We start from the raw sequence: 20,486 nt of genomic DNA, 5'->3' as shown, positions 1-20,486 counted from the left end.
TTTAAATTATGCTATAACAACATGGATTTTAAAAACAAGACTGCTTTCTGTATTGCAAGACATTACAATTCTTCAGCTTGTGTTTTTTATTTAGCATAAAACCCATCAGAAAAGAAGAATACAGCATATTGAAAAATCATTTCTGGTGTAAAAACAAGTTGGAGGTTAGATTTTCTTGTAGAGTTAACTTGCCTTTGAAACAGGTCAAGCACTAACAGCACAGCTTTCACATACAGAGCTGGAAGATGCTACACTTAGACACATAAGTTACTGCTGTCAATACTGAGGGGATAGTGATCACATAGGTACTCCTATGGAAAGCATCTGTGTTATCAGCTGGCCTCATGTGCAGTTTGGTAACTTCCAAGAACCCTTACCAAAATAAAGTAAGATTACTACAAGGCTGTAAATTGTCTATGAATATCTGCTTACTTGAGATATTCTTCAAATCCTTGACCAGGATTTGGTGATAAATGGGTACCTGATCTGTAGTCCCCTGAGTCAATGGGGAATTTTGCCTGAGTAAGGACAACAGAGTCAGGTTCTACTTTCAAACACAGAGTATGTTTGTAAGATTTTTCCTTTGCAAAACATTACCATTTTTCTTACTTCAAAAGCAAACCACCAAGGGTGTTATACAACAGACTTGTGTTCATCTAATAAAAGAAAACTGCATCCCCTTTGCTCAGCCCAAGATGTAATTCTTACCCAGTAATTCGACTGATACCTCTGAGCTGTTCATAATTACAGATCTGTCAGTATAGGACCTATACCCCCATGGGATAAAGTCTTTCAGTCAGGCCTAGATGCTCCTTCCTCAGACACCATAAATTAAAAATTATGAGCTAGGATCAGAATGTTTAGATTATGCCTGCTGTTTCTCTGGAGGACCCAGAATCAGCACTGAAGATGCTGATATCTTTTTACAGAAGGAAAGAAATTTGCAGTACCTTCTAGTTCACATCAGCAATCTGCTTTATCTCCATCTATCAAGTAGCACCTGAAGGCAGAGCAGAGCAAAAGTGACACAATTTTTTGATTAGCCATGCTACCAGATTTACTTAGTGCATACAGGGAAAGCAATGACTGCACTAGCCATAAAACCAGTATGAGTGGTAGCAAAGCCCAGTGAACCCAGAGATGCATTAGTGAATCACATTACAAAAATATTGTTTACTGGTTTAATAAATTTACATCTCTATTTTGGTGAATGACAAGTGTTTACACCACACATGAAAGGCACACTAGGTAAAGCAGTTTTTCGGTGTTTGTCTACAATCCTGTGAAAACACATACAAAGTGTCAACTTGCAAATCAAAATTGAGCATTATAATGAGAAATAAATACATACTTTACTATTTTATTGTGGGTTCCTGAACCCTTACAAACTTCAACATATACAGATAGTTTCAAAATGATACTAACACAGAAGAGATTAAGTCTAGACAGAATAAGCTAAGTCTTTTGTTATATTACGTCATAAATGTTGTGTCTTAAGTATAGAAATCATTTTAAAATGCAATAAATTGGCCACAATATAGAAATCAAAATATTTTCTTACTCTGGAACTGTGATGTACCAGTTAAAGCTGGATGAACTGAAGTGCTAATTCACACTCTCCCTCCACAATATCCAACAAGTAGAAACCAGTAAACGATCAAGATAGAAGTACAAACAGTAGAAAAATGAAGGTAGCAATTGCTGTAATAAAAGGGTATTAACCAGAACTACTTTAACCTGTAGACATCGGGATAAATGTAACATTACTGAAAATGTTTAGACAATATTTTTTTTTTTTATTAAAAGGCTTCCAAAGCTTGATGAATCAGCCTAGTTAAAAGAGGGTATTTTATTTCAAACACATTAAAGTTTTAAATATGTCTCTTAAGACATTTGTCCAAAGCAAAACAAATACAATACCCTGAATTTTCCCGTATTCTAGACAATAGCCCGTGACAGTCAGAACAGGAAGATGGTCATGGTTCATTCTGTAACTCACATCCTGATGTTATTAAATAGCTGTAGGGACCAGCCCCAATCAAAAAATACAAAAAACCCCAGATACTCCATTAATATGATCTGGCTATTGCTTTTTGAGATGCTGCTATGTCCTCATTCTGAATTCATGAAGATAGTTTCCATATCCTTCCACATATGCTAACTGGCTTTTTAAAATTTTACCCATGAAATCCATGGTATACAGATAAAACCTTCCTAGTAAACACAAAGTTCTATGTTATAAATATGTCAATCAAGGTATCTATGTATATTGTATATAAAATAAAATATCTTCTGTTTGCCAAGTATAATTTAAAAAGGAATATCTGTGGCTAGTTATTAAAAAAAATATTTATTAACCCATAGAGAGTAAAAGGCAATTTCACTAACTTGTCTCTCCAGCACACCTGAAAGAGTTGCACTGGGATTCTGGATAGGTAAGTTCATCTAATCACATTTTCATGATAAATAGACAACTTTCATTTCTGGGCATATATAAGAACACTTTTTAAAGCTGCATATCCCAAAAGAAAATGAGATTGTATTGTGTACTCTAAATTAAAGGCTCTCATAAATCACAGTGTAAGCAGATTTTTTTAAAGATTATTTTTAGAATACAAAAAGTTGTAGACAGATTTTTAAAAATGCAAAAATAAGACCAGAACAACAAAGGAACCCTTTCAGATTAGACAGCCTTGCTCTGACACTGTCAAACAGACCTATCCAGGTGGCGACTAACAGAGAAAACAGTATGTCAGGAAAAACTCCAAAGTGCCATTCAGAGATTTCCTGAATATTTCTATTACTAATTACTAACCAACTCCCTCTGTTAAAAAAAAAGGGAAGAATATGGTGTAATTTCTACAAAGCATTTTCAAACATGCTGCTGGTTCTTATTTCAGTTTCATTTCATGTCTTACTTTTGTTGCCATTAAAATGCATGCATATGCCACCTCTATCCATACAGTCTTTCTGAGCTTCCTTGTCCCTCCAAACAACCTATTTATTTATGCTATAAACATCAAGCACTATGTATCCAATCTTCAGAAATGCTACATGACGGCTTTACTCATTTCAGTGGGACTGAGCAGTACTTGGTATGAAACTATCTTTCCTTCTCAACACACAGACAGCCCTTCAGGTCCAAGCATCTATGTCCTGCAGGTCTCTGTGAATCAAGTATTATACTTTAGCTGAGTTATTTGATAACCACACCACTTTGTCAGCCTCCCTCAGCTTTTAAGATGCACCATTAACATGGTCAGTGTAGAATCCCTCTGACAGTGCTACACAGGCAGCAAAAGCCCAGAGTTAGGAACAGACAGTAACAAGAATGCTTCTAGATCTGATTTTAGTGCCAGTTCAAGGTGTCTGTCTCTCCTTCTCTAAAAGTGCAGAAGCAATCTTCCCTTCTGGAGCTGGGGATTATTATGTTCACATGTAATTTTGAAAACACTGGGTTATCAATGTCAAGTTTAGGTTTCTCTCTCCTTCTCATCCTTTAACATATTTCAAATTTATCATCGGGTTGTGCCTGCCTTTTTATTTACCCTAAATGCCTGCCTAAGATGTTTGGCTCCAGAGATTTCAGCATTTTATGTTCTCTATGCTCCGATTTTCACATACAAAGCTGCTCAGTATCAGTATTCTCTCTGAGTATGAGAGAGGACATTATTTTCCACATTATTTCAACTTCTATTACGCCCAAGGTTTTTTAAAATTATGCCCTAAAACCAATCTTCTTTATTTTGGGTTTTCTTAAGGTTTGATTATTTTTTTTTTAATCACAAAAAGTTGAGTTTACAAAGTTGTCATGAGAAAGGAAAGTAACAGATGTAGACCAAGAGCTAAGGAAGAGGAAAAGGTTTGTAGTAATAAAAGCACATATTAGATAAGTGTTTGCTGTGCCTGCACATCTCCAAATAGCACAAAGGTGACAAATATCAAATCTATGTAGGAACCTTGAAGTTCATAGAAAACTAGTGGTTAATTCACCTGCAACAGTCCACATGCAGCTTGTAGCAGATCAGTTCTGCTGTGTTAAATAGCATTAAGTCTGCTGTGTTAGGAACAATCATCATACTGTACAAAATAATTCACAGGGGGGAAAGAAAAAGCAGAATAAAATTCTTAGGGAAGACTGGAAACTTTCCCTGGTTTTCCCCTTTTTACAGAATCAATGAAATACAGATGAAACAACTACAGATTGTATTATGAGATGCACAGTGAAACACGTGACGAAGCCTATGAAGAAGCACCACACGTTGTTGATTTTATTTAAATTCACATGGAAGATCTTATAAGCAAAAGAAGAGAAGCTGCTTCCAAAGCACAGCTTCTGAATACAAAGCCCATGATGAATAGCACAGACTGAAAACATAGGCATCAAATCTCTGGAGTCAGTACCTTGTCTCTCAAAAAAGTAAGAGGCAGATGAATTTAAACCTCTCAACCTCTAAGCATGTGGGTCCTACCAGAAAGCGTACACAAAAATACATACAGTATACCAGGTAGCTTCTCAAGTCCTACAGGAAATGTCCCCCAGCACATCCAGCCCAACCACCATAAACCATACCATAAGAGTACCATACTAAGCAAAAGGATGTTGGACACAGTATTCTACCTGATACTGAAGCAGACACTACACAGATCAAAGAAAAAGGCTTAACAAAAATCAAATATTAAAATATGAGATAGATGAGGCATGAATACACAAAATGAAAGAAATAAGTGGAGAGTGGGAAGGAATCTACTAAGAAATGATGAAAATGTCAAATCAGTTCTTATGGTTTCAGAAACTCCCACTGTAGGCAGTTTGCACATCATTACAGGAACATATGATAAACTTGAACCAAGGCTGACAAAACTGAGCATACACAGCATTAAAAGAAAACCATTCATACAACACTAGAGAGCTGTTGCTTCAGTCATAGCTTATTGTTTAAAGTCTGTGCATAGGTTGCCAAATTTACTGCCATTTCTACATGCAGTAACAGATGGAGATTGCACGTCTGAGGGCTTACTTTGACAAGAGAGAACTAATCACAATGATTATAGTTTCAAGCTCCCTGTTCCTGTAAGGTTTAACTGTTTAGTTTTATTTACAGTGGGTTTTGAGTCCCTTTATGGAGCTAAACAGCACTCATAAGGACTGTAAGAAATTATCCCTCTATTCTCAGCAATTACAAGCCATGCTAATTGGCTGGAAGAAACAATTTAACATCACTTTTCTATAAAAGTTTCCAAGAAAATTAAACTTTATACCCTATTCTCTTCCTTCAGAGTTTTTTTAACACAACTACAGTTTGCATAATGGTCTTAAAATATTAGCAACCTCTTCAACAAACCATGTGAGAAATTAAGTCAGGGACAAGGGGTATCAACTGTGAATACATCAGATGATCTTAATGTCTCAAATCTACTTGTCTCTCATAACTACTTTATTTCCCTTCTATATAATCCAAAAAGTGTATGTCTCTGTGGAGCAATAAATGCTTAAAACTTAGGATTTTTCTTTTTTTTTCCTTTTTTTTTCTTTTTTTTTTTAAGAGAGTATATACAATACTAAAATCATCTTTGGTCCTCAGAATAAGGAAATTACAAATTTACATTTGTTTTTATTTTATAAAGTGTATCAGATAGTATTTTTTAAATCAGTATTTTCTTTGAATTCCACCCTGAAAGCTGTGCTAAACTCAAGTCATGATGTAAGGAATAAATAATGACACACTGTTCTCAGATCAAGAAAACTCATTTTGGATGTAAAAGCACTCAAGGTCACTGTGTGATTCAGGTATAATAAATGATGAAGTACTGGACTACATTAGAAGTATCACTGCATTCACCATTTCAGATGAAAGATAAAAGATTTTTAGGATCTCACTCCACAAAAAGCTTGGTGAAGTTATCCTTTTCCTAGCTAAGAAAAGATGCAAGGATTTGGAGATAGCAAATTCATAAACTTACAGTTGACCCACACACCTCTAAAAAAATCAACACAAGGAGTACATGAGAGAAACAGAGTGTTTTCTGATGTACACACCATTTTGGTCCTTGTCATTAACCACCAAGCAGATTACACTTCCAATGAAATTACACACCTAAATATCTGTGTTCTAAACCTAACATTAGTGGCTGGGTTATGTGGTTCAGTCTTCTTTTAAACTGGTGGTCCCTGTGGCATTAACTTTCAATGAAGCACAATAAATCCTTGTCACAGTAACTGATAAACCATTACTCATTAAGAAAATGCAAGTTTTCTTTAACCTCATTGGTGACTCCGAATTTTAATCTCCATGTTAGTCACTAATGTTTAATTAACTGTAGACATCAGTAAATTGAAAATACATTAGTTTTGTCACCAGTTGTCACACATCAAAATAGTTCTCTGTTACTTGATGCAAGCATTGCAGCGTTAGGTTCACACATGTCACCACCAAGTTTCCTCTGGTATTAAAAAAGCCCAGGCACTTCTATTCATCTTCTGTTGGGTATAACCTGTTCTTCATATTTAAAATTAACCTATCTGCAACATATTGCCATTTGTTTTGAAGACTCCAGTTACCTGCATTCATCCACTTACGAGCTACATAATAACACAGGCAAAAAGTGTTCAAATTAAGTGGAAGATAAATTCAGGCATGCATGATTTACAGCTCCACTCATTTCAGAGATTTACACCAGAAAGGAATTTTGCTCTGGAGATCTTCCCAAAAAATTTTCTGCATGTTACATGCAGGCATGCAGATGCCAAATAATGGATTACATGGATAAAAACAGTAAAAAAACCCCAGAAAAATAGCAAGGGACATCCTCCTAGTGACATTACATTGTCTATCCAAATACTGCAAAATTGGGGTTTAAAGTAAATATCCTTCTATTCTCTGGAAGTACAATTAAAATAAGAAACTTTCAGTTAGGTAAAATTTTTTCCAAACAAATCCATTTCTAAACCATCTTATCTTGCTCATTATCCAAAGAAATATTAGGGGGAAAAAATGCACCCACTTTAAGTGTTTTACCTACTATCAATGGATTTCGGAAAAACAACCAATCTTCCAAAAAGGCAATTATTTATGTAATGCTTACATGTGCCACATGCAAGCATGTATAACAATATTGCAACCTTAGAAATATTTTGTAAGAGCATAATAATTTTTTTGTTAATTCTTGCTTCTCAACAAGTTGAACCTTGGAGAAAAGAGGGAAAAAAAATAAAAAAAGAAAGCCATAACTGGAAGGTGAATCTATTGGATAACAACCCTTCTTTCTCTACTATGCCCCCTCCATCCCAAGCATTTTTTTTTTCCCTGTTTTTGGAAAAAAATATAGAATGTATCCTAACATAAGAAAAAAACCACACACTTGCACTTGCTGCATCATGTTGACCATTCAGTAACCACGCTGACTTCACTCAAGTTCAGATCTGGCCAAGGTCATGCATGAACCGAGCATGGTAATTCCAGAGTAACCCATAGGGTGACCACCTCAACCCTTTATCCATGAAACAAAAAAAGTGAAATGGTTGTCTGCTTCAGCTATATAAGTGCACCAAGAGTGAAACTGCAGATCTTGTAGATGAGAAATGGGCTGAGCTGCCAAGGCTGCACAAGGATGGACAGAGTTCATTGGAGACGATACATGGTTGAAGTTATTGCTATTTGCCCCTCGGTTCCTTTTTTTTGTGTATATTAGATTTACTTTCAGTGGGTTTCTTTCCTATATTAACCAGTGTAGTGCTGGTCTCAGCATTTATGACAGGTGAAGAAACACTGGCAGAGTTTGCACTTGGGACAGGGAAGGAAAGTACTGTGCAGTTAATCCAAAACAAAAACTTATTTCAAAACATATATATAATTATATATTATATAAGCTATATAATATATGTGTATATATATGTGGGCATCTTTAACAGATCTTGCTTTCGAATGACCAAGATTTACTGCCTTCATGACAACACCTTCCAGCTCAACGCACCTCTGCACATATGCAGGGCTGGGCACTCTTTGCCACCATCTGATCTTCCTTTTCTTCCTTAAATAAAGAAAAAACCCTTTATTCCATGAGGGAGTTCAACACTTCTTTTCCCTTTGCAGTCCCATTTGGATGTTGGTTTCACGCATCCAGCCGCTGGATCTCCGGGCGATGATCTACTTCTCTGGATTCTGTCCGAGCACGGATGTAATCACTGGTCTGACGACTGTTTTGTTGTCTGCTGCTCATTCGCCACTTTTTAATAGCTAAATATGTGTTCACAGCATACACTGCCATGGCCAAGAAACCAAATATCTACAAGAAGTAGAAAGAATTGTCAAAGACAATTTTTGCAAATAAGAACAATAGTAGTTTCAAAACAAACTCCTCAGAAGATTAGGTTTCTACTTTATTTGCACTGACAAATCATCATGATCTGTAAAATTGATGATTTTTCTTCCTCAGTGAACTGGAGAATCTGAAAAAGATTCTAAGAAAAATCAACCCAGAAAACAAACTTCTCTGTCTACAAACACAATTGCATCCTGCAATGCAAGTTCAATGAAGGTTCTTCTTGTAAAGAAGAAAACAGCTCTTCATCCAATAGTTCATTCCTCAGCATGCACATAAGAATGAATGAATGACAAGAGAACAGATGAATGACAAGAGTCCAGAGTACAAGCCTGGAGAAGGAGCTAACTTGCAGTTCTTTCCATATGCTTCTGCAGAACTGCTCTCTGATTTCCAATGTCCAGGTTAGGGGAAGTTGCTTGACCCTATTGTTGTAGATTTAAAATCTTGAAGTACTACTACACACTGCACAGAACAAAAATGATCTGTACTGAGCAAGAAGAATTCAGCACATTATGTGTAAGCAGCTCCAATGCTTTGTGAACTTTTGGCACCATATTTTCCATAGGTTTTCAATATAAAGCTGTGACATCTAAGCTATAGAGAGAGAAGCAAAGCAAGTTCAACTGCTAAAGTGTTCTCTGTAAGTCTTTTTTTCTTTGTTCTCACCTCAAGCCTTAACACAAACAATTCAAAGGATACCAATACTTTTAAAGTAATCAGAATTAGCTTAAAGACAGCTGTAAAATTAGAAATAAATTGTGATGGCAAAGGCAACAGGACTATTTAATGACCACAAGGAAACTCTTAGTTTTAATAGAAGATAAGAGTCATATATAAAGAAATTCTTACCACAGCAGCAATTTCTGCTCCAGTTTTATGGTTTAAAGCAGCAAGTACTACAGAGGCAATGAAAAAGAAGAAAGTGCTGAGTCCAGTGTTGACCAGATCCTAAAAAAATAAATTCATTAGCATTACTAAACAATGATTCTTTGCTTGCTTTTTTTAGAAGTGATGAAACAGAAGACTAGAACAAGAACTATAGCAATACTTTCCCATTTTCTATGCAGTTTATCACTTACACAGAAGAAGGCAAAGATTATTACACAGGAAATGTATCTGTGCACATTAGTCTGAAGTCAAACAGCAGGTACACACAAAGCAACAGTGCAGATTCTGGATGCATTACCTTCATTTCTGCTGGGTTTATCAGAAACGTACTGTCAGCATAAAGCAAAGCTGCTTTCCTTCAGCTGATGCTGAAGTAACCAAAATACCAAACCTCAGCACCCCAGGAGCCCCTTGCTCTCTTTCACATCACAACAGTGCTCAGGTACTGCCCAGGCAACAGTCATTGCTTTTCTACAAATTCTTTGAGGTCTTCACTGTATAAAATCTTACGTCCCACACTATTTCTATGAACAACAGCTGCCTGTGTTGTGAGAATACACAGATTTTTTTCTTACTTCTTCCATAAAACTGATGTTTCAAGCAGATATTTTGGAACATATGCACAGCAACAACCCAGGAGCTCTTATGTTCAGGGAAAATACCTGTCTTAATCCAAGCACAAAAAAATGAGAGGCAGCGTGCAATTCAGTTACACATATGCTGCATGTATCACTTAGTATTCAGATGATTATGCTGCCATGCCTTACATAAAGGTGGGTCATTAACGTATCATTGGAACATATGTAAGAATTCTGAATGGCAGCTATTAGCACATTAATAATTATGTCAATACAAGACTATCTGATCAGACTTGAGAAGAAACAATTCAAGAGGTGGAATTTCAAAATAATATGAAAAACAAAACACCAGATTCATTATGGACCAGCTGTTCAGTATCTGACGTAGGGCATCTTTTACCATTTCTTAAAACATTTGATAGGTATGTACATTGCACTATACATCCACTACAGAGGTGTGAGAAATAACAGACTGTTGTGATAACTGCATGAATAGGTGAAGTCATGAAGCAAGGGGGGCACAGGGGAGTCAGCACAAATATCCTGGAGGAACTTGAAACTGGCGAGAGGTGGATATTACCATAGCCAAAAGGGATGTAAAGAAAACCCATGTACACATTTGCTTTTCAACTTAAAATTTTGAGTAAAAAAAAAAAAGAAAAAACCCTCACAAACTAAAACCTACCACAACAAAAGCACACTGAACAGTGCCAACTCCCACTGTTTAAAAAATACCATCACTACTCTTTAATTAGAATTCAAGGACAAATTTGTACAACCTGCCTCTCTTCCCTTACATGTGAGCCACACTCACTTCCTGTTCCTGCTTCTCCATATACTACAAATTTAATTTTATTTTTATTTTTCCCCAAAGTACAGCTTGTGAAATGCTGTAAGAAATTAGGCTTAGAAAACTGGAGATGCGAATCTAAACTTATTCCCTGGATATGAATCTCATGACTTCATGTTCCAGCTACACAGTGCAAAGACTTTGAAGAGACCACTGTCATCCAGCCACCCCCAAAACATCTGTTTTTCCAGCCAGGACTGAAGAATGCTTTAGAAAATAATTGTAAAAACTGAAAGTTTCTGGTGCTATGCTATTCACAGGGGAAACTATGTATTTTCAGGGTATTGACACAGTGACAGCTTGTTATTAAAATTAAGCATACCTAGGGATAAACTGTATGATGGATCACTGTGACCTGGTCCTCACCTAAAAGGGGGACTTTCCCAAGAAATCTGAGAGGCTACCATTGCTCCTTGCTATTTCCACCAACATGTCCAGATTTCATGTGCTCAGTAAGACCTACACTGTCATGCCAAATACCAAGGAAACAAGCAAATTGTGGGTCTCAGAAACTCCTACCATCCTTTCAACTACTAGTGTATTACTAGAGGGGTACTTTTTATCTGTTCAGGCTTACTGAGATGGATGCTATCTGGCACAGCATCAAACAAAACCGGAATTTTATTAAATAGTCATTGCAGTTATAGTTATATAACTTCTTGCTTTGCAGAGATAACAGTTAAGAAATAGAGGCACTGGAAAACCAATGGCATTTCACAATTTCCCCTACTATCCACCACTTCAGCTTTGAGCTTAGCAGCTTTAACTGTGCTTTTGCAATTGTCATTAAGAGCTGTGGTTCTCACCTGCAGGAACTTCTCGTTAGAGGGGATGTCTTACTCTATATGTCAATAGATGCCAGATTCAACACCATTCAACATTTTCATCAGGACTCCAGAGTAAACACACATATGTCACCAAGAATACCCAAAATAAATATCAAGGAGATGACAGCTATGCTCTTGAAAAATTAAACATTAAAAAAATTAGTTCAACCCAAGATCAAGTTGTGTATTCTCCTACCAGAGTATATTTGCCAACTACTGGAAGGACCTACAGAATGGAGACAAAATCCTTAAGAAATAACTCAGAAGTGCTTAATAATTACAGTAGGTAAGCATCTCAAGATGTGATGCCATGACAAAAAAAAAGAGGGAGAAAAAGCACTTATACATTCCTTTGGACATACAGACACGATAGGTGTAAGTTGGCAATCTTACCTTTGCAAAGGACACTGGAATGCTGCATCCTGTTCCGGTATCCACATTTTTAAAAGTATGTTGAAAAATTGGACAGGGTACAGAGAAGAGCCACAGAAGTTATTTGAAAGGAGGAGAAAATTTCTCACAGTATGAATCAAAGAACCTAAACTGCTTTGAATATTAAAAAGATTGAGCAGTGTACATGAAGACTCCTGTGTTTAAATGATCAGAAAACACCAGCTGTTTTAAAAGTTTAACATAGAATAGTACAACAAAATTAATAGCACAACATGCAAAGTTAGGACAAAAGCCATACTCAAAATTAATTCAAGTATAACTCAGATTATGTTTTTCCAGACACACATTTTGTAATTCCTTATTACTATACTTAAAGACTAAGTGAATGACACATAACACATTTATGGGGTCAGATGTGCTTATTAATTAATCCTGATAATCTGACTTTTTGAATCTGTCAGCCTGATCATCTTGCCAAAGAAGAATAGTGTAAGCAAGACAGCTAAGCCTATCCATAGAATGGCAGACAGTACCATCTATCTCCATGCTACGAATCAACTTGCAAGCTTCTTGGAAGCAGTCTGAGATACTGCAGATATGAAATACTGTCAAAATTAGACTGCTGGTGCCCTTGCCAAGATTATTCCAGGAAATAAAAAAAACTCAGTATGTTAGAAACTTTGTCATCACCACTGGCATTTTAATTTATTCTGCTCTTTACAAAGAATATCAAAATTATCCTTGCAAAGAATCCAGTAATTCGAACTTAAAGAATTTATTCCATATTGAGACTCTATTTTATTAATTTCTGCAATTCCATTTTTCCTGCTTAGCTCAAAACCTTTTAATGAAAGTAACTGATTCACATTAACACATATTCATAATATATCTACAGACAGATTGTCTGGAGCAATAATACATTGTCATACAGATATATAAGTATATATATAACTGTAATGTCACAGATGCAAAAAATTGTTACTTACTATACTAACTAAAGCAAAAATATTAGAATATAAGAAAAACAATAGCTTTGGACAAAGTCAAAGCAGAAAAAAGAAGAATGAACTACACTAAGAATTCAAGAAGTAAAGGACACTCCCTAAAATACAGTAGCTTTTTTGCATGTAAAGGAAAACAAATAATTGTGACAATAAGAATAAACTAACTGAAAAAAGATGTGCTGTTTCAAATCTGGTCATGATGTAGCTGAAGTTCTTGTTGTTATATTTATAGACAAAGTAAAACCCACATCACACAGAAGAATTTCTGCTGAAATTACAGCAACCTCATGAGACAGTATGCTGTGCCATAAAATACTGTACAAAACTGCCATCCATAACAAAGAATAAAATCTAAGAGCTGAATCAAATCCATCCTAGACTGCTCCTGTGCCCTTTCTCCTTTCCAAACTGATAAAATGAAAAATTGACTTCTGGTCACTTGCTAGTTATTTGCAAGTCATTCTGATCAGTCACCAGTACTCCTCTTATTCCAAAGGACAGTATCCAAGGTCATTAATTTGCTTCTGCTAAGTGTTAAACCTTGACACATAAGCAGCTGTCTATCCCATTCAGAAGGAGCATAATGCAGAGGCATCTTAACTTCAGGATGAAGATTGGTGTATGACAAGGCAGCATTTTATCCTGTAAAAGAGCAATGCTTTCATTCTGCTGATTCTGTTGTAAAGGTGAATTTTCTTTTCTAGAAAAGAAAACTGGACAGCATCCTACAGTCTTCTGTTACTAAGGGTCTGGGCAGGTATGGTTCCTGAATTAATGAGCTTGGAGAAGCTGAATTGGTGCTATGAATGAGATTTCTGTTAACAGACCTGAAAACTCCCATTAAGTAACTCCGGAAAGCTGCAAAGCACATCAGCTTTGAAAGCTTCTGTTTAGTATTCCAGTCTGCTACATTACCAGGAGTTGGCTGTGATGCTCAGAGGCATCAGTAATACCCACGTGCCTTAATCCAGCATCCTCTGTGACTTTTAAGAAACACTGAACCAAAACACATGCTCTGCACTTTCATCCTGTATTTTGTGGTGAAGAAACTGATCAGATGACCAGGTACTGTGTAAAAGGGAGACAGTGCCACACTGCAATTATAGCTTGTAAAAACAAAAATATGACATTTTAACTGGTGGTTGCTTTTGTCATGTGCTGTCTGGAATACAAGAGTTTACATTTAGGTGGTGTTCAAAGTATCTAAATGAATGTAAAAAAATAAGTCTGTGCTTTTGTTTGGTTGGTTGGTTTTTTACATTGTCCCTAATTTTTCCTTCAACCAGCACTTACAAACTTTTCTCCTTGTTTCTATGACACTATCTATTTGAAGTTTACAAATATACCAGTCAGACCTCTCAACCAAACACATGGGACAAACTCCCATAATTTTACTCTATAATCATACTACTAGGCATTGCATGAGCATTTTGCACCACAATTAAGAATGGAAACATGGCTTCTCAAGCCATAAATGCTAAGTAGAAAGAACCCCATTAAGTTCATGAGTTAAGTTCCCATCTTTTTTTTCCTCATTTAAGGCTTACATGGGTATTGGAGCCTTTATTCAATCACTAGATTCTGCTGCTCCAAGATTCACATATGCATTGTTTCCCCCTGATATAACAGTTACCAATGCTTTCAAAAAGAAGTTAATGACACAGGGGGCTGAATTCACGCTGTACAAACATCAGTATCCTACTGCCCATCTCACAGTGTGGGGCTATGCTACTGGGCTGATGCTCCCTGTGGGTGCCATCCCATACACACCAGCCCCCAAAGGTCTGATAGTCTGCATGTTCAAGCACTTTGATCCAGTACCAGGCATCTGGTATTGGCTGCAAATCAGGTCTGTCTCCAGTATTGCAAGCAAAGTATGCAAAACACCTGAATTAACACAATCAACTTTCAAAAACCTTAGTCAGTTGTCAAAAGAGTCAGGGACAAGCTATGATTTTGAAGAATCAACCTCAAAACCAAGACTCATATGACATTATTATAACTTCTAACTCTTTTTGAGTTGGAATACAAGCTGTGTTAGATGTAGTAACTCTGCCATAAATGATAAAACACATGCCTAAATTAATGCTTCTAAAATCCCTCTTTCATTTTGATTTCTTGGAAGATCACCAGCCTATTCCACCCTCATTTCTTTCCTAGAATCTGCATCAAATTTTCTGCCAACTATCTCATGTGTCAGTTTCTTGCACACAAGGTTTCATTGCCTCAACAACAGTAAAAAAAACCAGCCCTGCCAAGATGATGAAACAAGTGTTCAGGAAGCACAAAATACAACCACTGATCTGTCCCTGAAGAGATATACCTGACCTGCCATGTATCCTCCCTGGAGCAGTGCTTCCTTGGGACTGAGTCCAGGCTAATAAGCCCAGCAGAACTCTGATAAGCATGTGATGAGCTCAGTTCTGTGCCACGTTTTTGAGGCTGCTCTAGACTGAGAAACTCTGCATTCACAACTACACACACACATGAAATGCACTACCACAGCTCCAGTGGATGTTTAAAAAAATGTTTAAAAAAAATAAATGGTCAAAACATTTTGAAAGATTTTTTTTTCCTACACACACATATAAATAATCCATTCTACTGGCTGATTATGCTATGATTTACATCTGTGATGACTGATTTCTCTCATCGTATAAGCTTTCATCCAAGAGAGTATCAAATAGCAGTATTCTCAGCTAGCTGCCAAAGTTTCATACACAGTTTGGCTGCAAGATCTTAAACTCTTCCTGTAAATCACATGAGACTCAAATGTATTACATATATTAAAAAAGCATTATTTAACTAAAGAAAATCATAGCAAACATTCAGTTGTATTTAACTTAGAAAACAAATGTTTCAAAGGAGCAGCTCATCAGTTAAGAAGCAATCTCTGCTCTGGTGTGCTCTTTATTCCCCTGTGCCACTTGTCTCCTTGCAGAATAGGCTCCCTTTGAGCTGTAATACACAAAGGAAATGGAAATTTCCACTAACAGGTTCCCTAGCTTTTGCATTTTTGCATAATATTGATAGTGTTCCACAACACAGACAAGTGTCTGTGTTCTTTCATCTTTTCATCTGTAACAGACTTTTCTCATTCCTTTTCTGGCCTCACCATCTCCATTTCTTTTGAAAACGGTTGGCAAGACTCCAAGTTAAAAAAAATTAGCTAAAAGTATATATTAAAAATAATTAGTTACTTTGCATATCTGTCAGATGCTTGTATATACTCATCCACATTTTCATTCCAGCCAGGGACAGTGGACATGAGACAATACCCAGAACACAAAGAAGTCTAATTTTAATGAAGTACCAACGGAAGCAATTCTGTGTTGGACAATACCATTTAATGTCCTGGTACATTCCAATATGTAAGATCATATGAAAGCAAGCAGTTTAAAAACATTCACGTTTTTGTAAATTCTGTATTTAAAGAAAGATTTTTTCCTAAATAAAAGACTGTTAAATACTTTCTAGTGCTGCAAAAGCATCTTCATTTTCATACAACGTCTAAAAGCAAAGTTTGAGACCTTTCACAAGGACAATATCTATTATAAAGTCATACTTGGGTTTTTTGAAGCATGCATATTGATGAATTAATACATAAGCAAGCGTGGTATCCTCCTAAAGCATTCAGTACTGTGAAAGTCTGTTCAGAAAGCAACTCTGCAATAGCTGTCACATAGAGACGCTGCAAAATTAGCAAAATAACCATCATGAAAACAGTCCTAACCATTGAAAGAGTGAAGTAATGGATGAATATACATCTCAATTGTAAAGAATCAAATGCGAAAATAAGAAAAAACAGTATTCAGCTATAACTGCGTTCTTAAATTTCCTACTACCTTTGCCAAGGTAGACTCCCAAAGGTGTAACAGCAGCCCTCACTCCATCCATGCAGCAGCTACCCGAATGATGACTGACTCCCCCTCTCCTCTCCAGCAAGTCTCATCACACAAATGATTGTTAACATGAATAAACATTACAAGGAAGTAGGATAGTCTCAGCAGTTAATGGAATTCAGAAGCTTCCAGTTACCATTTCTGTTAGAGATCTTTGGTACAATGCTGAAAGAAGCATTTCTGACTGTACTGACATACAGAACCAAGGGTGCACCAAGTCATTAAACTGACTCGTCCAGAAGTACAACTTCAGCTCAGTCATGGACACCACTCTGTGGTCTCTCAATAAAAAGGCCTAGGTCAAACTTAACATAAGCTAAGAGTAGTATTCACCCTGAAACCACTCACAACCACCACCACCAACAACACAGTCCTGTATTTTATGTGACACTAATGCACTTCCACACACTTACCATGCTCTTGTACATCCTACTAGCATGTAAAGAGCTGTGTGGTATCAAAAGATGGTCTCTAATTGCTGATACCTAGCTGGCAGGCTGTTGTGATGCTCAATAAACAAGCAAGTTGGTAACAGAAACAAGGACTACCTTCTCTTTACAGCTACTGCTCTTCAGCTTGCCACAAAGATAAATGGTGACAATTCTGGCAGAAGGGACACCGAAGGAGCAAAGATAAGACAACCCAAGAACATTCCAATGGTTCCACTGGTTTTGTTTTGCAAGACACCTGGACCTCCCCCACCTACAGTTACTGGTCACAGCTCTCAGTTGATGTAAGCTATCTACCAAGCACTTCTCTTAGGAAGACAAAATTTCCTCAATAGACCATGTACAGCCAGGGTACAAAGGACCATCCAGTCTCATTTTAAACAAGTCACTTAGGCTTACAAACAGCTACCGAAAACATGTAAATTGCAATGCTAATAAATTAATTTTTTTAAAAATCATACAGAAGCCTAAAACCATCTGTAACTGCTAACAGTACTTTAAAAATTACTGTTGTAAAATAAAACAGAACACAGGCACATATGTATCTATACTGTCCAAGGAAGCTGATGTAAATATTGTCCTTGAAGCTGACAAACCTTTTGCTAGAGTGCCTAACATGTTGATTTTGTGACTGGTGTTTATGCAACCCAATCTGAAAGTTTAACTCATAATACTGCATGGAAATAGAGACTTGTACAAAAGGAATGTGCACTGCCAGCAGTTCTCTGCCTAAAACTCCTGTATTTGAGAACACATTAAGCATTGCCAGTCAATGTTTAATGTGTGCAAGCAATTCAAAACACCTGATTTTTGCAGAAAGCACTATTGTTTTTACTTTACTACCCGATTATTGTATTAATCTAAAAAAATACATGTAGCTCAGCTGTCCTAATTAAAAAAAAAAAAAAGAAAAGAAAAAAAAAAAAGAGAACAGGCAACTGTAAATACAGCATCTTTCAAAGTTAAACAAGTACAAGCTGCATTCTTACCCACTTCATCCACAAACAGTAATTACTGGCATTATGAGGAAGTTTTTGCTTCCAGAGAGAATCAACCAGAAGGCAATTTTAGTTCTACTTAACATAGTGTAATCTTGCTATATTTCAAAGCTGTTAGTAGTCAAAATAAATACAAGTAAAATGTACACTTTACTCAGCATAAAAGACACACAATCTTAAACAGAACTAAAGTTCAAAGACCAAACTTAAAAACAGATTTGCAACCATTTTTACTATTTTTAACAGTGAAGATTTGTATGAACTTACAGTAAGATTCCAGTTGATCTGTGGTATTCTTGTGTGAAGGTTAAGACTGAACATAAGCAACAGAACTCCAGTAACCACCAGTGCACTACAGCTCACAAACTCGAAGAAATAAAGGCCTTCACAAGGGGAGCATTCCATGATGGTCTCTATGCAGATGAATGCAATCAGTGCCAAAACCTAGGAAGAAAAACAAGTGGAAAAAATATAAATAGATTTCCACATTTTGAAAGTAGCCACAAGTATTCCTGAAATTTCCATTGGGAACATGATCAGTTTACCCTCAGGAATGTGTGATTTTGGTTTATAACAGAGCACTGTCTAAAGCACAAAAACAAAAGCAAATTAATGCAAGACTTTCTGGATATCTCCTGTTCAACAAAGTCTGGTTTTGCAAAATTACAAGAAGCCTAACATCAAAATGTCTGACATACCCAGAAAAGCACGAAACCCTGTCAGGCCACTGGCCTGCAACAGCACCCTAAAACATTTTATTTTTCACTCATCATATGCTATTCCAAAACTTGAAGATAGACTGCATTTGTCTAATGGGCTAACCTCATGCTCGATTAAATAGTGTTAATACCATGTGATTGACAAAGACATTTCAATAATGCTATTATTTTAAATTTACTACCCACTTGAGATCTTAATCAATTCAAAACAGAATAGATTCAGCTTTACTAGCCTCCAAAAAAATGTCTGCTTTCATGGTGTTTGGGGTTTTTTTGTCATGAACATGCAATAATCCCCATAGCATTTTATCATTCCCTCATAAGACAATAAAATGATCAGCTAATAGATGAAGGGAAAACTGGTGCCGCAAGCACATCTAACTGGGATGCAGACTTTTGCAAGACAAGAGTTTAATTTACTTCTTAGGATAAAACAGTGAAACTCACTATGCTGAGAAAAATGTTGCTCCGTGGACAAAATTAAAATACGTAAAAACCATACACCAGTTATTAGCTACCACTGATTATGCAACATCCATATCTAAGTCTATGTTTCAAACTGAGTTGTCTTGAAATAGAACTGGTAAAAACAGCTGCATGAATGTTTTTTCTTGTTTTGTTTTTTAATTTCCCATGGCAAGCAAGGAAGGCCTTATGAATTTTTTTCTTTGTTTTTCAAGACACCACCATCCCCCACCCACTTACATTTTTCAGAAAGAATTCACTTTCTTGCTTTGGCACAATATTCTAATGCGATTGTAGGAAGTCACTTAGTAAGGATGTGGTAGGATGAAGAACTTGGGGAGACAGCCTCCTCAGAGCCAAAATTCTGTAATCTGAGGTTTTTGCCTGAACAAAACATTTTAAATTTAAGCCTTAGAAAGCCGTAATACAAATCAATTTCTGCTAAGTCCTTCTCTGCCAATTTCAATAGTTTTGCTTGATATATTTTAGCACTTTTTTTGCTTCATCCATTAATTTGTCTTTGCCTTTTGCAAAATGAAAAGTATTTTGAAAGAAGTATCATTTTTTGTCACTAAAATCAGCAGTAACTTTAAGTAAAGGACAATACCCTACATGATTTACTTGCCACATACTTCGGAACATATTAGCTAAATTAAGTTTTAAAATGGATTAAAACAGTTTTAATAAAAAACTCATACTTGCATAGAAATTCTATCACACCTCACTTATCATGCTATCTTTGAAGAGCTCACATGCCATACAAATTTGTGCCAGAAAATAGAGCAGACCAATTCACAGCAACCAAATTCTGAACAGATACACAGTGGCAAAACACTTAAGTTTGGATTTTATTTTTGACACTGAATACCTTTGGGAAAAAGGAGAGAAAGAATATCCAGTGAAAGAAAACATTCAGAAATCCAGGCTGAAAGTCAAACTATTACATTGGCAATGATACACACACACAAAAAAAAACCCCACAAAAAAACCCAGTCTATGGTCCAGAACACAGCTTCATTTTGCAGTATTGCATGTAACGAAGTTCACCTGTTCTGTTAACACAGCCCTCATAACTGGAGATGACATGG

The 20,486-nt window shown here is 36.3% G+C and overlaps 1 protein-coding gene across 1 annotated transcript in view; it reads right to left on the bottom strand.

Annotated features, from left to right (window-relative positions):
- Positions 1-4,245: 4,245 nt before the first annotated feature.
- The window catches only part of CMTM4 (CKLF like MARVEL transmembrane domain containing 4), a 33,116-nt gene continuing 16,875 nt past the window's right edge, over positions 4,246-20,486 (bottom strand). Inside the window, exons 2-4 of the mRNA XM_030457741.1 lie at positions 18,482-18,658; positions 9,175-9,273; positions 4,246-8,286 (exon numbers count right to left, since the gene is read on the bottom strand). Coding sequence (XP_030313601.1) covers positions 8,113-8,286; positions 9,175-9,273; positions 18,482-18,658 — 450 coding nt within the window. The 3' untranslated portion in view covers positions 4,246-8,112. The remainder of the gene's footprint in view (positions 8,287-9,174; positions 9,274-18,481; positions 18,659-20,486) is intronic.

Source organism: Calypte anna, chromosome 11 (genome assembly GCF_003957555.1).
Source record: "Calypte anna isolate BGI_N300 chromosome 11, bCalAnn1_v1.p, whole genome shotgun sequence".
In the NCBI taxonomy this organism is placed as follows: Eukaryota; Metazoa; Chordata; class Aves; order Apodiformes; family Trochilidae; genus Calypte; species Calypte anna.
The sequence above is the reverse complement of the archived record's forward strand: the minus strand, read 5'-3'. Positions and strand labels throughout refer to the sequence as shown.